The 17,201-nt window shown below is 41.7% G+C and overlaps 1 protein-coding gene across 1 annotated transcript in view; it reads right to left on the reverse strand.

Annotated features, from left to right (window-relative positions):
• Nucleotides 1-512: 512 nt before the first annotated feature.
• The window catches only part of MACROD2 (mono-ADP ribosylhydrolase 2), an 843,060-nt gene continuing 826,371 nt past the window's right edge, over nucleotides 513-17,201 (reverse strand). The window contains exons 17-18 of the mRNA XM_058419895.1: nucleotides 6,000-6,082; nucleotides 513-587 (exon numbers count right to left, since the gene is read on the reverse strand). Coding sequence (XP_058275878.1) covers nucleotides 526-587; nucleotides 6,000-6,082 — 145 coding nt within the window. The 3' untranslated portion in view covers nucleotides 513-525. The remainder of the gene's footprint in view (nucleotides 588-5,999; nucleotides 6,083-17,201) is intronic.

Here is a 17,201-nt window from a genome sequence, read left to right on the forward strand (position 1 = left end):
CAGCAGAGCTCCAGAAGACAGCTCTCTGAGTTTGCCTTGCTTTTCAGTGGTACTGCTGAAGAGACCTTAGGTACTGGAGAGCCAAGGGCAACAAACCGCTTAGGATGTGAACCCTCTGCTCCCAGAACACAGCTCATACAGAAGTGACCTTCGTTCCAACCACTTTAAATTGCCTTCCATTTTCCAAAGCAATGCCAAAATTTTTTTGCTCATTTATTCTTCTGTTCCTTATCTCAGTGATGCTTTGCTTTCTGATGATCTCAGACCATGCACTACCTAAACCCATTACAGCTGCAGATTGCTGCCATAATATTTGTTCGACAAATCAAGTTTTTCTTTTTATGATGTAATACAGGCCATGTTAGACAATTAACTTCCCCTTTGTATTCTGTCTTCCTATTTTTTTTTTTTTTTAATGTTTGGTAAATTTTAACTTTAATTCAGGTGCTTTCAAAGCAAGTTTTCATACAGAAACTGTATGGAAAATAGGGGAGAAAAAATAGTTGTGAAGGTCTTGCCTGTTACTTAAGGTTTCCGCTCTGTTTCCATTGGATCATTTATACTTTCAATTTGACTATTCATTTCAGCTGAAAAAGAAATGAGATGGCCATTAAACTATTAATGATACTCCTTAAGTTTATCATGTGGAGTAATAACTGCTTTTAAACCAAAAGAGACATTTATTGCATTAAGAAATCTCTTAAGTCATCAAATAGGTCTCTTCAGGGACCCATCCTAACCTGGAGTTCCCCGGACACCGTGACAAACAGTCCTGCAAGGGGGAAGGCTTTAGCGTCACTAGAACTGCAAGCCTCTGGCTCTAGGTTTTCTCTTCGGTCCGCATCCATCCAGTCTGACTTTGGCATATAACCAAGGAGCCCAGCTCAAGGTCAAAAGGACCTTCATCTCTTCTCTCTGTAGGCCACAGGCAGAGATACAGGTATTGCCAAGGAGTGATCTAGAGGTTTGCTGGACTAAGTGGTCTTGACCCTCAGATCCAAACCTTGACCCTCTGATTCAAATGCTGGAGTCTGAAAAAGTCCCTGGTAGGACTCAGGGCTGAGCTGCAGGATGGACACAGATCCATTTCCATAGAAACATAGAATCATTTAGGCTGGAAAAAGACCCTTAAGATCACTGAGTCCAACCAAAAATCTAACACTGCCAAGACCCACTAAACCATGTCCCTAACTTGCAGGAGTCAAGCTGTGACGCTTTTGATGCCATCTCAGTCACAGAGATGCTGCTTCCAGAAGTTCTTGTACTGCAAATTGCTGGAACCTAGGAAAGGATTTGGAAGCAATGTCACTATATTCCTACAATAATAGTTAGTGTAACATCCATTTAAAAGCCAACCGTATTTTCATTGAAAATTACAAAAACAAGACCAAAAAACCAATAAAAATGGTTTAAAAATTAAATAGAAGGCTTAAACTCATGTCACCATGACATTTGCCAAAACTATCATCTAAACTATGGCAGGTGTGATCGGTCGTAGTGAGGCTAAACATAAATACCTGCAGTTTTAAGACTAGTGTCCAGTATTTGTTCTGCACTGAAACTGAATTTCAGTGCAGCCATTTATATTAAAACCTTTTTTTTTTCTTTCTCTACCCTGGCTTTGTGCTGTGTTATCACCTTTAGATTATGAGGCATTTGACATGGGCGACAGGCAAAATCCTCAAACATGAGTAGGAGTTTTGGAAATTAAGATAAAGTGGGGGAGAGGAAGGAAAACAACCCCAAATCAGTAACAAGGCTACCTCCAGCCAGGCAATATGATGTCTTTTCTGAATCAATACCATGTCAATGTACCTGTTACAGTTTTGCTGAATTATTTGTAAATTATTTATCATCTGTGGTGGATCATCCATATGCAGAAAAGGTACTGTAAAGGCTTCCTGGATGTTTGTGATGAATAATACAAGAAGTATCCTCTCCTGATTACAGAGCTCTGATGCGCATCACATTTAGCAAGCTTGTGTTCTTTAACCATATTTGCATAGCGAAGACAGGATGCTTAATAAAAAAATCACTGAAGGAAGGCTACTGCACACTGACATCAGCATCCTCTCCCAGCCTCATTATGCTGGACAGCTTCACCGGCAGAAAATACCTTCAGCCTTCACTCACGTTCTACAGAAACCTCCTGCAAAATAAATCTGGACTTGAAACCTGTGGTTGGGCTCCGTCAGCATCCCAGATGAACATTTTCCTATGTTTTTGTGGCTGAGCTCGGCTCTTTGCATGAGCTCTCCTAGGGACAGGGAGGTCTGACTGAAGGATGGGGCTTCTGCAGACTGCTGAGTGAACCCCAGCATACGTTGCTATGAGGACAGCCACACAACAGCTCTGTTTAGCTGGAAAACAGCACAGCAGCGAAGCACACAGCACAAGAACACATAGAAGAGCTGCCATCAGCTATGGTGGGGATGTGACTCACAGTCCTCAGTTCCTCCCAGCACGAGGTGGTGTCAGAAAGGCATCATTAGCCCTGGGTGTCCTACATCCAATCACATTGCAAACCAAAAGAAGGCTTATCCCTGATAAGCAAGGTTTTTAGAGGCTTTAAACTGCTAACTCGCTTTAGCAGTCTTGTTGCACCTCCTCATAATGTGCCACATCAGCCAACAACTCAGAGGAGCACCTGGAGTGCAAAGTGGTGCGCATCTCCTAAATTCAGTTTTACCTGCACCTCCTTCTGCACCTTCACAGATGGTTTTTATGCCAGAAATTGACATCTCAGTGCGATATGGACATTCTCTGTCTCATTTCTCTTAAATTTTGACCCACTGGGGGCCAAAATTACCACCTCTCAAATGATGACCAGGCAGGAATATCTCCTCCAAAGACAAGAAAGTTCCTTGCAAGAGGAGAATAACCCAGCAAATAATTCCCATCCATCACAGCACTGTGGTTGTTGCTGGCCTGGGAGATGTGCTTTGGCAGTGCAACATTATTCCTCATCCCTGCAAGACAGGTATGTGCCTAAAGGTTAGCTAGCCAGTAGTGACAGCACTGCATCCAAGTGGAGATGACAGGCAAAGTCTGTCTTTGGAGAGCCTGTCTCTCTGTCCAGGAGATTGGAGGGCCAAGTTAAAGTCATCTGTGAGAGAGTGAGTGCATTTCTTTAGCTCAGGGTATCATGCCATAGACCTGGACAGCAGATGACACCAAAACACCAAAGTGTTTTGATTTAAATCAGGATGCAGCTTTGCACAGGTTTGAAACAAAAAAAAAAAAAAAATGATTGAGCAATCCCACAGTGAAAAGTTTGATCTGACTAATACCAGCTGGAAACTAAAAACTCCCTTGGTTATCTCTACAGCTCTGGTGGTAGAAATAAAGTAAGAAAACAAGCAAGCAAGCAAGACAGAAAGCAAGCAAGAAAGACAGACAAAGAAAAAATAAGGAAAGAAAAAAGAAGGAAAAATAAGGCTACTGTCAGGGAAAGACAATCTACGAACCCAATCACCAAATGTGACGTTTGCCATCATTAAGAAAAACTAATCAGCAAATCTGTCCTGGGTACAAGAAATTTAATATACAGGGGTCTTTGCTCTGATGGCTGATGGAAACTGGCAGAACAAATGTGTCTGTATACATGGCCCCAATCCAGGCTACAGATGCACCTTCTGACAGTTTCCCTGATGAAGAATCAAGCCCAGGTCTCAAATAATAATAATTTCTCAAATATATCACTCTCGTGGACCTGCCCACTGGATGAACCAATATTGAGATCCACCTAAGCTGTCTAAACTCTCTGCATCTCTAATGCACTTTTCACTGTGCCATTGTACACGAAATTAAAGCACAAGAGCTGAGCTGCCAAGGGGGATGCAGTGACATATGCTTGTGCTTTCAGCTGTGAAGCAATGAGATCTCCTGGGGCAGAAAGAAGGGGCAGAGAAAAAAAAAAAAAAAAAAAAAAAAGCAATTTACATAAAAATTAGTATTAAAGGGAATGAGTTTGATCCTTCCTCTCTCTTTTTTTTTTTTTTTTAAACATGCAGTGTATGTCCACAAGGGAAAACGCCCTGTAATATAATCCAAATAGCAGTTTACGCTGTCTAGAAACAGCCTTCCCTGACAAGTGAAGTATTTTTTGCCAGCCGAAGCAAACACCCTTTTCCTGTACTTTCATGTAAGTTAGAAAGTTCAAAGAAAAGGAAGGTACAAGATGAGTCATATGTAGAAGACCGTACAAGATAAGACCTGAAACAGAGAAACCTATCAAGATCCTCATTTCAGAAACCGCTAGCTGGTCCTGCTGTCCTGTCCTATGGCACGTGTTGAAACAGTTATGTTTCCTTTCCAGACAGAAAACCCTTAAGATATTCCTTTAGTAAATTTGGATTTGTTTTCACTAAGTAGCCCAAACTATCCCATGGATTCACAATTCAAATGTTTTAATGTGCTATGGCTTTTGGGTTTGTTCAAAGCACGAGTCAAGAAGGCTGCTTTGGCTTTATTCTGCACTTCTACTTGTAATAGCATAATCTCTAGTATTTTTTAAAAAAGAAAATCCATTATGCACACTTGCTTTTCCTGTGCTTGCAAACTTCTTTACAGTCCAGTATCTAATCAGTCACCGATTCAAATGCTGCAGCACAATCTGACATCAGAGAAAAGAAATCAGCATCGGATTCTTTGGTAACTAATAGCAAAAAGAATATTTGGTTTGTCTTTCAGATGTAAAAAAGTGTGCTTTCAATTTACATTGTGTCAGTGTTGAGGATGTTACAGAAAGAGTTAAAAAACAGCCTTCACAACAGAGAGGAGTCCATGAGTATAAAATGAGGATGGGGCACCCAATCCCAAACCCACTGCTGTTTGGGGCAGTAAAAATCTCCCCTGTGTAAAACCCAACAAAACCCTGCATGTAGCTCTTACACTACGAGAGATGACTGAGACAAGTGAAAAAGGGTCTGCCCCAGCAAAGCCTAAGCACCAGTAACACTGATTCCTGCCATTATTGCTTTACAGGATGAGTCAAGAAGGTCAATTATTTTTTGTTCACAAGGATGTTACACACTGCAGTTCTTGAGTAGCATCCTAGTACTCAGCCCTTGCCAGAATTCGCCACACAGATGGGTCATCAGCTCACTGAGGTCAGTGTTGGAGGAATATAATTTCCAAGTCAGGAATTTGGGGTTGATTATGTCCACAAACCTGACTGGAACTGCTGTTAGGTCAACTAAATTGTGATTGTTTTATTAAAAGTCCTAATGAGAAAATTGTTACCAGACTGAGCTATAAATGGATACTGAAGGAGGAGGAAAGGGAATCAGAGCTGACCTAGAGTAAGACTAACATCCAAGTTCAGAGTGGTTATTCTGCCAAACGCTTCCCTCTCAATGGAGTTGGGCACTTGCACAGAAATACTCAGAAATAATCTTCTGACTGCAGCTAGCCCCGCAACCTCTTGGCCGATTATATTCAAGACCAACGTTACAGTGGGTCTAAAATATTAGTTAAAAGGCAGCCAGTGTGGAGCACACCAACCGAACACTTTAACACAATCAACTCAAAAAGCAGGGCTACAGCGCTGAAAGTTACTTCCACCAGACGCACAAGACAGTAGAGATGGTGTAAACTCTCAAAAAGACTCAGTTGAAGAGATTATAAATATAACTAATTTTTTTAAGGAGGAAACATATAAACAAACTCCAGAAAGGCAATGCTAGGTATCAACTTCAGGACAATATACAGAATCACAGAATGTTTTTGCTTAGGAAGGACTTTAAAGACCATCTAGTTGTACTCTCCTGCCATGGATAAGGACAGCTTTTACCAGACCAGGTTGTTCCAAGTCCCCACAAGCCTGGCCTTGAACACTTCCAGGAATGGGGCATCCACAGCTCTCTGGACAACCTGTTCCACTGCCTCCCTACCCTCACAGTGAACAATCCCTTTACTAATATCCAATCTAAATACACTCTTTGTCAGTTTAAAGTCATTACCCTAAAAAAGTAATCGAAAATAATAGAACAACATACCATCCTTATTCGAAACATCTGCTGCTTGACTTGCAAGGTCAATTTTCATAGGCTCCACAGAAGTTTCCTCTCGCTCTTGTATCCTTATAATAAAAGCCAAAGAAGGAGAAAAAAATCAATACTCAATACAAATCAGTATCTGATTATTTGTCTAATTCTGAGACTCCTCATGCCTGGCTTTTTTTTTGTTTTCCTTCTGGCATGCTCTTACCTTTGTAAGACTCCACTGTTTTACAGTGGCACCCACTCGATAAGAGGACAGAGGATATAGGAAGAACATAGTTTGAAAATAATTGCCTGAATAATTTCAGCAATTCATTCTTTTTTAACTGGGACTGCTAAAATCGCATCATGGTATGTGTTTCTGCCTCCCCACCATTTTTTTTCTCATCACTTTTAAAGAATCCCTTCTGCTCATAAAATGCACTATGTGATGGGGACTTAATCACAGTTATAAAGTTTCTCTAGCTAGCAGAAAGAAAATAAATACAGTGAAAAGTTCAGATACACCGGGTAGTCAGACACAAACTAAAATATGAATGTAGGAAAATGCATTTTATCACTGTAACTCAACATTTTTATCTCTTCTGCCTCAGGCTTGTCTGGAAGCTTAGATTCAAACTCCTAGCAATATTTGAAAAGGAAAAAAACATGGATTTGCTGTTTTAGACAGAGTTCTACTATTCTGCCACTGGCCAAGAAACCAATTTTTATTTACATTCCATCATGCTACTTCTCTACTGCTGTGGCCACTGTAAAGCCTGTTGCACCCATCTTGTGACTGAACTCTAGGATATCAGGGGACTGGTCACTAAGTGATCCAGGCTTTGGGGTGGTTATAATGAGACAGCAGAGTGCAGCAAGGACTCAGGTATTTCAGAAACATTTTATTCTGAAACTGAAATATTTTACCCCTTCAACAACACAGACGAAACCTTCACTGTCTCTCAAAAAGCCTCCTTCCTTTTCCTGTGGAATTCTAAAGTGGGGGTTTTTAAGTCCACCAGAGTGTACTACATTTATTTAGTCCATAAAAATGTATCTACCTCTGAAAATTTCAGCCACTTTTCCTTCTAATTTTATCTGCAAACCAATGGTATAATGGGAAATTCAGTTTCCCCTCTGCTCACTGTGATGGACAATGCTATTTCCACTGGCGACTTCCAGCACACTACCTGTAGAATCATAGAATCATTAAGGTAGGAAAATACCTCTAAGACAGAGACCAGCTGTTAACCAAGTACACCACAAAACCATGTCCTCAAGTGCCACATCCACTCACCCTCTGAACACTTCCAGGGCTGGGGATCCCACCACTTCCCTGGGCACCCTGACCTATGGTCCTACCAAGCTTGGAGGATGGATGACTTTACAGTGATAGAAATATTACTCATCACTTTAACAGACCTTACTCCTCGTGCAGAAACTTTTCAGTGGATCATTGCATCACCAGCTTCACCTCTTCCTCACTGGTTTAAAATCATCTCCCCACAGACACAAACAAAATGCCTGTAAACATCTGTGACTGAGAATGCTGCATATCTGCCTGAAATGGCCCTTTTGTGGGTGCATCAAACTCCATGGAATTCATGGGAGTGAGTGTGGGTATCTCCTGTGGGGGGTTTTTATGTACCAACATCCCCAAGATTTCCCAGTGCTCACTCACCTGTCCTTTTGGCTCATGCAAAAGATAAGCCCCGGTGACCCCACACAAATAATGCCAGGATATGGCAGGAATTTGTCAAGTACAAGACTGAACAGGTGTTTCAAAATCCCTGCCTGACTTCTAGCAAAATCCATATGAAATTTAAGGGACCATGAAAACACTGATTAATCAAGGAAGATACGCAGCTATTCCAGTTGTGATACATTTTGATTATCTGAGAGAAGCAGCTCTACGAAAAATAAAATTTTGAAAATATCAGGCAGGCTGGGAGAAAGCTTAAAAACCATTTCGTTCCAATCCCCCTGCCATGGGCAGGGACACCTTTCATTAGAGCAGGTTGTCCCAAGCCTCATCCAACCTGACACTGAATACTTCAAGGGACGGGGTAATGACAGCTTCACAAAGCAGTTTGTGCCAGGGCCTCACCACCCACTGAGTAAAGGATTTCGTCCTAATATCAGTCTTAAACCTACTCTCTCACGTTAAAACCATTCCCCCTTGTCCTGTTGACCTTCTCTACATGAGTGCAGCCCACAGTGGATGCAGCCCCACCCACCAAGACAGTCTTGATGTCTGATATAAGTATTTGGGATGTCTGCTAAACACCTACATGTTCTGGCTGGCAGCTGCTGCCTCTGAGTCTGACTTTGACTCCTTTAAACCACCATCTATTAACCAAATAAAGGAGGTATGATACGACAGGTCATGTCTTGCCTCCCAGTTTCTCCCCTTCTCACTGCCTGAAGATCACCACATGAAGTTCCCAGCCCTTATCACAAGATCTTTAACTCGCCGGCATACCTGGCTTTGCCACGCTGCTGAAAGGTTTCTCTCTTTCCATTTCAGAAATCTCTCATGCAGCTGACAGGTGCAAAGGTTTATTGGCATAGTGCGAGGTGATGATGGAGGCTAAGGAAAGAGAATTTTATGGACACATGTGCACGTGTGAATTTCTGCATATGTGCTTTGTTCCAGTTGTCTCCCATTTGCAGCGATAACATCAGGGATGGGATGGAGGGTGGCAAGCCTAGAAAGAGGCTAGGAAGAGTAACAACAGCATCAACAGATCTGCAAAATTACTTTTTTCAGAGGTTTAGAATCATAAATACTGTCAGAAGAGTTGCTTTTGTTCTGCCTTTTCACCTTCTTTCCACATTTGATTCCCCATCCTTTCTAGGACGGAGTTGTTGCAGTATCAATGGTTTTTACAGTGGGAGTTTATTGTTGGATATTGTCAGCAAGAAAATTATAGTGGGAAACAATGTTCAGGGGCAGACTAGGCAGAAGACATTTCAAACTTTTACAAAGCTGAGCAACACTGCAAACCTTACGAGGAGGTTTGCACAGTTTACCATCCCATTTTTTTGGGAAGACTTACAAATTCAGTTAATATAAATTTAATTTCTTCCTTTATTATTACTGTAGGATGGACACAGGAACATTCACTATACTGCCATGCATGTGGAAAGGGTATTATCCAAAATAGCTCCCCTGCAGTGCTTTCAGTTCAAGTTCACTCCGAGATCAGCCTAATTCACACAAACAGCAGATCTTGACCAATGCCAGAAACTGCCTCAACAATTTATTCATGAGGCCTCTCCCTTTATTTAATTCCTTCAGGTTAAAGCACCGACAAGCAAAGGGTTTCAGGTCTCCATGCGGGAGGAGAGGGTTCCTGAAGGAGAGGGAGCCCAGGAGAGACCACTTTCAGTATCAATTCCCATTTCCAATTGTGCTCCTGCCAGAGCTCATTACCTGAACCCTTTGCCAGCTGGTTACACAACCAGCCCAGCACTAAGAGACAATGGGCTGCTGGCATGGGCAAGCAGGGCTCCCAGCCTTTTCCAATGCCTAAGACAAGTATATACCAGCAAGACAGAAATCCCTGGACTCTTATTTCATCGCTTCCTTTTTCCCCTGAATAGTCACTTGTTCCATGTGCTTACAATTAATACTCCGTTTTCTCTAGAGATATATGATTTTTTTTCCTCTCTAGATTCACATACTATTTACAAGACTAACAAGAAGCTCTTGTGTAGCTCTCGGTACCTTAGCATCGATTTTAAAATTGCCCAAATATAGAGGTTAGACATCCCTGTTCCAAACCCCCAATAAATTCTAACAAGTAAGAAGTGTAACCCTTGTCTACCTCGTCATCCTCCTGCCTTTGCACAAGGTTTACATCTATTTCAAGCAACAAAAGCAGGCAACAATGCAGGCTTAGAAGCTGCATGTTAACTTAAATCTTTAAAAATTTCCTCAATTTTAGAAGTCTTGTAATAAGTGGGAAATCCTGGTCCTAAGATAATTCTATATATTTGAGGGAGAAAAGAGTTGTCAGTACTGCAACAATCCAGAAAAGTACTATTCTAACAGGCAAAATGGCAATGCCATCATTCCCATAGCTGGTCTGCTCCGCAGTTTTGGGTGTTGCTGCAGGAATTCAAATAAAATACTATCCTACCCATGGACAATGTGCAACCTGACGAAATTCATTAGCTGTAAATTATTTGTAAAGCAGTTGCTTCTACTTGCGTTATATACTTTGAAAAAAATCACCTCTGTCATTATGCAATATGAAAACCATGTTACAGCTATTCTGAACAATCCAAATTTCTCCAATTCATGCCCACTGAACAAATGTTATTGTTTTGGGTTTAGATGTAAATATGCTTCCCCTAATCATGAGACTCTGTGAGAGTCAGGCATGTTAAGAAAGAATAAATCCAATTTTCTCTGTTTAAAATTGTAATACACCATTTTTTTCATCTGCAGTAACAAAACACCTCAAAAAACAGACAAAGCTTTTCTGGCCAAGAGTTGCATTGTCTTATCTGTCAAAACCAGTTCCCATTTTCTTGCTCTGCAAATAGCCAGAGTTGTTTTTTTCCCCTTCTTTCCAGTCTCCTCATTGTAGCACTTTGCTAATGTGACTGTCAAGCCTTCATGTGCTTTGTTTACTGCTGTATTTCAGTCACATTATAAATGCTGCCTCATTTAGAAACTGAAGCTGTCTGTGACACAAGGATTCTGTTTGACTCCTGTTCCATATCCATCTGGGATTTGATGGCACATCAAATATTTGTGCTGTCTTCTTGCATGGCTCTACAGGTATAAGCACCCAGCCAGCCACTCCTGGGGCCCTAAGGAAAAAAACAGCAATCATTTTCCATCTGTACTTCATTAAGTTTGAGCTGGAGAACAGTTTTCTCCCTTGCTGTCCTTCTGCAATGCACAGGTCAAGCTCTACTGTTCTGAATCGGCAGAAAGGGCACTGCCATCACCATGCCTCTCACTATTCAGTGTGGCTCAGTAAATAACAAACAACTCCATCTGTGATATCAGGAATGTTACACCTCGATCAACCTCCACCCTATCCCCAGCAATTATGCACCACAGAGATGAAAGAAAACTCAAGGATGCAGATTTCAGAGGGGGGTGTGCTGGTTACGGTACCAGCTTTGCTGGGCTTTTCAGGGCACTGAGTGAGCATCATTCCAGATTTGTGCTGCAGCCCCTTCATTGTTAAATGGAGTATGTACCCTCCTTTTTGGCATTTTGGCTTTGTTTTCCACAGCAACAAAGAGTGATGAATCTCCCTGTCCCTCCAGTGCAATGTGCATCAGCTCAGCTCTCTGTACACACAACTGTACCTAAAGGCATCGTGCTGCCCCCAGCCACTGTTATTGCCAGCTCAAGCTGAATGGCAATTTTTTAAAAACACAATTTAAAAGTGTCTAAGATCTGCTTATCCCTATCTGCTTCCAGCCCTTTATTAAATGTGTTAGTAAATCTCTTTGTGCCTACCATTCTGCAAAGGTGGGAAGAGAAGGCTAGTGAGGATTGTATGGTCCACAAGAGCCACACAAATCTGGCACATCTAAAATCATTCTTGTCCATCAGGAGCACTTTGTGTATTTTTTCTGTCTCTAAAGAGATAAAGGATAAAACTGCACACAGAAGGCTCTTGAATACAAGGTACATTGTTTTAAGAAAAGCCTTTTTGATTTTTTTCTTTTTACTCTGGAAAATGTGTAAAAGGCCATGTCATTGTTTTCCAGATGCTCCTTTTGTGAAACCTCTCATCAGAGAAGAAGCCTGCAGCATAGAATGTTTGAAATGGAGCAGCCAGAAAATGTCATCTCATCCCTCAGTTGCTGGCTGTTAACATAATTAAAATGTTGCCTGGTTGTGATCAAACTAGTAGATCACCTGTCCTGACTGGCTTCCAAAGCGCTTGTGCTCCATCCCTGCCTACAAATAAGGCAGATAGCATGCTCACTAGCAGTATGACAAGGGAAGGGAACAGAAATGCTCTGGTTATTTACCTCTCTTTCCCATTCTGTCATTTTTTTCTTGCTGTTTATGACACTCATGAGTGATTTGGTTCAGTTCCTGATCACTACCTGCCTCATCCTAAAAGCCGGTGCAAGGAATTAGAGCACTAGGGCACCCTTTTGTGTAAGCCTCAGGACATCCACATATTTCCTAAGGCACACCTTTTACCAGAGGGAATGATGCTGGGCATTCAGAAATATCTTCTGAATTCCATGGCCATATGAGCCAGCCTGTTGGAAGACAGCTGCCTGCCAGAATGATATCTGCATCTCTATTCCCATCACAATATCACTGTCCTCACACACTTACCAGGCTCAACAAAACATACCGGGTAGCACAACAGCTCTCTCCAATACCTTTAATTCCTCTTGGCACCATTAATCTGTGGTGAGGACTCCTGGCATTAATTCTGATGAGCCAATGTGGGAACTCAAAAGCTTTAATAGGCTTTACTTTTCCTTTGGTCCACCCACTAAAAACAAGAACAATTTAACCTGTACTGCCATCAGCAGCACATACTCTGCCCTTTTCAACCTTGCACTCACTGTATTTTCTGAGCACTTCAAATGATCTTGAGGAAACCGCAGAAAAGCAGACTGAGATAGCAAAGAGATCCTGGATCTCCTAAGGAGGACAGATTTGTCAGAATGTAACACTGTTTGTTAAAAAAAGGAAGAAACTTTCCATTTTGCAGCATACATACATACATACATACATACATACATACATACATACATACATACATACATACATACATAAAGGAGACTGAGCCAGTCCCCAGCTTTGAGCAGCATGGCAAGAACCGGATGGGTATCTGTAGTGAGAAGAAACAATATTTAAAATAGAAATTATAAGGAAAAGACGGGGAAGAAGATGGGAAGAACCTCAGAGAACCTCAAAGCGCTCAAGAGCTGCAAGTCAGAAGAGGTCTCTTCAGAGAAGCACCCACACCTTTCATGGAGAATCCACTCCCTCCACAGGGCACACTGAGGTGCCACAGCGCCCCCTGCAGGGGCGAGGGAATCATCGGCCCCCCCCCCGCCCGGCTGGGACCCAGCAGCGTCCCCCGGTGGCTGTGAGCAGAACTGCACCAAAGGGGAAAGTGCCACAGCTGAGAGAGAGAAGGCTGAGACCGGATTTGTACTCTGCTTGGTGTTTGTTTGCCTTGTTATCCACACACACACTAGTAAAGAGCTGTTATTCCTTTTCCCCTATCTTTGGCTGAAGGCCCCTTAATTTCAAAGTCATAGTAATTCGGAGGGAAGAAGGTCATATTCTCCATTCCAAGGGAAGCTCCCGCTTTCTTGGCAGACACCTGTTTTTCAAACAGAGACAGAAAGGTAACATTGTTTCTTTTTTTAAAGCAGAATCCTGTTCCAATTCCTTCAGGGCTAAAATTTTACAGTCAGCTTTAACTACATGGTGATAAATACGAATCTAAATACAAATCTGTTCTAAAGGACTCATGTTGCTACTGAGGTCCTCACCAAGTTCTCAGGACTGTTCTTTTCAGATCTTCAGTGTGACTCATCAAAGCAGAACAGGTGTTTAAATAAAACACACACAGGCATGCTTTTGTGTACATATCTGTGTTCAAGGGCAGTAAATAATTTTTCATAAATCAATGTCTGGGAGTTATTTTCCCTCTGTAAAGAAGGGAATAGCAGAGACATGGATATGTTGACCAAGGTGATACTTCCCACCCTGCTCTGAAAAGGCCTGTGGAGAGAAGCCAAGGCTGAAATTTGGCTTTTGGAGATCCATGTAGCTTTTGCTGTCAGAGGACATCATTAATGCAGATGGCTGCCCCGCTTTCTCCTCTGAAAGCCTGGCAACATTCTTCACAGCAGTGAGCCAAGCCTCAAAGGAATGTGAGGGAAAGCAAACATACTGAAAATGTGTATTTTCATGCTCCTAAGCATGGATGCCATTTTTCATTTCTGCTGATACCTGGATGAATATAAGAGCAAAAACTTTATAGCAGTGACATGGAGCAAGATGTTTCCCCAGCAAATAACAGGACTAAATGAGAGGAAGTGTTGTTCTAATCTTCATCTGCTCTATGCCAACAGGGAATAACCACATCCTCTTCTGAATAGAGACTGTATACAACTAAGGCATGTGAGGACCTAAATCATGAGTGGTGATTTGTATCCCAAATCAAGTGTGGTGAGGCACTGCCACAGGTTGCCCAGAGAAGTTGTGGATGACCCACCCCTGGAAGTGTTCAAGGTCAGGTTGTATGGGGCTCTCAGCAACCTGGTCCACTGGAAAGTGTCCCTGCACATAGCAGAGGGATGGGAATCAAGGAGTTCTTAAGGTCCCTTCCAACCCAAAACACTGCATGATAACAGCCGTGCCAGATGTAATCATATGCCACATATTCCCAAACTGAGACAAGCCTAGAAGAACAACCTCCATACTTTGGCAAGCAATTCAGCTGCATGGTGGCAACCATGCTCTTCTACCAATTTTGGGGGCACCTCTTAAGAATCAGATTTCTTGGGGACCAAGGAAGGTGCACAGCCAGATAGTGACAGTGTAGCTGGTGTTTGACACTTGAAAAATCTATCTGCCCTCCTGACACTCATCTCCTAGCATGAAGCCAAAAGTATTTCCAAAACACTGAAAACCACAATGGAGAAGTTACTTCTAGTAGGTTGCTTTAGAATAAAGTAATCCACCAGCCTAGGTGTTAATACCTGCACCACAGGAGAGTATTTCCACATGATGATAGACTTAGCCAATATTTCCTGGCAAGGCTACAGAATGGATTTAGATTGTCACATTAGTGAATTATCTTTGCACCATTTCTTGAAGGAAACTTGAAGACCAAATTCAAAATTACCACTGTGGAACACAAAAATTTTGTCCACAATAGTGCTTCCAGAACAGCAACTTGACAGGTGAGGAAAAACCAAGTGTCAGTGCTGGCAGTTGCATACTTGCTTCTTTTTCTTGTAGAGAGCCATTATGCAGTTTTCAAAAATTGTAAATGCTCTTTCTGGCTCACTATGGGAAACAACACTAATACGCATCACAGGGTGTGAGATAAAACGTGCAGTGCTACTGTTGCCTTTGATTTTTCTTCAATTTATATCAGCGCTCAGTAAAAATTACACAGACAGATGCATATTTTTTCCTCTAAACTTTTTCACATTTCATTGTTCCTCTAAAATTTTTCACATTTCATCCTTTCTTTGGTTCATAAATTCTAGGGTCTAACTAGGACATTATATCAGAGACAGGAATTCAGATAACATAATGCAAAGAATAATAACAACCATCATCATCCCTTTCTAGAAACAGCTCCAGAGCATTGCCCAACTGACCTCAGATTTGTAAAACAGAGATCTGACCTATTTGCTTGAAACTGAATATTTGCTTCTCCTTCTCCAGTTAGGAGAAACATAACACAGCGTGTTCTTTAATGAGTATTTGTTTGTGTCCTGTCCCTCCCCACTTTTTCTTGATTTTAGAGAGTCTCACTTGCTGTGCTTGTGCTGAATTAGTCTCTAGTCATGGAGCTGGCTCCAGTTTGTTGTCTGGGAAAAGAACCTGAGCACAGCAGTAACTACAAGAGAAAGGCCGCTGTGTTTTTCAGAGTCACCTAAAAAAGTAGTTAGCAGACACCACCAAGAACAGCTTTGTGATTGCAGGACACTTAAGAGAGGCAGCTTTTCTTCTCAACCCCAATGCAAGGACTCAGTAGTAGCAGGCAGGCAAAAAGCTAGCAACATACATCAGAACTATAATAAATTGCTATGGATAAGTCTTCAGTCAGGTTCATCAATTCTGACATCTATCATTGCTGAGACACAGGTCCTGTGATTTATGAGATTTTCCGCTCAGTTTAGGTGGAGGGGGCATATATGGTGGGCTCCTTCATCTCCCAAACCACTTTATTCCGAACAATGCTTCCCCTTACACAGCCTCATTCCCTCTGTTTGAAGAAGTCCACCCTGCTGTTACTGGCCACTCTTGGCAACTTTACAAGCAGGAGAACAAGGGATCAGAAATTTACGCAAGATTTCACATACATCAGACACTTATTTGTATCAAAAGATCATAAATTCAAACAGCAAGTTAGACCAAGGCTGGCTTATGTCTAGATCATTACTGTGACATCAGGTAAAAACTGGACCAATTTTTTGGGAAAGCTGAAGCAGGTTTTTCCTCAATCATCCTGCCTACGCTCCATATTATGGAAAATTTCTCAAAGTTCTGTTATATCTCAAGGCACCAAATAGAAACTGGAGGCCAAAACAATATAGCACAGAGACTGAACAAAAGTCTTTAAGAAAAAAAAAAAAAAAAAAAGAGAGAGAGGGAGGAAAAAGAGGAGGACAAAACTGTCTCAGTATGTTTTTTATCAGAGAATACACTTACAAAAAAATGCAGGATTTTTCCCTTTAGCACTGGAGATCATATCCCCTCTATCCATCAAACTATCTTTTAACACAGAGGTTCTTCCAGATGCCAGTACACACAGGTCAGCATTTTCAACAATAGCTGACTAACATTAGGAGCGCTTTAAAAGGGAGTTTAGACCCTTTTTTCCAAAAGCTTCAAGCTCCCAGTAGCTCCGTCTGGCTTCAAAAAGGGCTCACTTCATATAGTGTTTTGGATGTGCTCATCATTTTTGAAATTCAGGGCACCTATTTCAAAGCCTAAATATGGACTTTAAAAATCCATGCCAATTCTCTCTGCACTAAGGATGGCACCACCCCTTTAATCTGTGCTTAGAAAGCTAAGTGACATTATAACCAACAACCTGGCTTTTCCCTTCTTTTTCCCTCAAGAGAGTTTGTAGAATTCCTAATAAAACTGGTGTCTGTCACGAAAACTAGCAGACTGGAGTCAAAAAGGATATCCATAATTTCCCTTGAAGCTAATCCTCCTCAAATCCTCTATGTAATTGATGAGTAGCACGAGTTCCTTACTAAGAGCTGTCCTGAAGGGCAGCCAGAATGCAGCAGCTAGGGCTGTGGGATACTCAGAAATACCACAGGTGGTAAAAAAGTATTGAATTTCAGGCTGGCATGTTGGAGTACTTAACCCTTCCTGGAATGCCAGCTCCCTCCTAGGGAGTGCCAGAAAAGTTAAGGGATTGTATTTGCAATCTTAGCACCAAAGCCAAGACCACTACCAATTAAACCAGAAGAGAATAATTGTATTAGTAACTGATAGTGGCAGAC

Source organism: Hirundo rustica, chromosome 3, assembly GCF_015227805.2.
Source record: "Hirundo rustica isolate bHirRus1 chromosome 3, bHirRus1.pri.v3, whole genome shotgun sequence".
NCBI classification, from domain to species: Eukaryota; Metazoa; Chordata; class Aves; order Passeriformes; family Hirundinidae; genus Hirundo; species Hirundo rustica.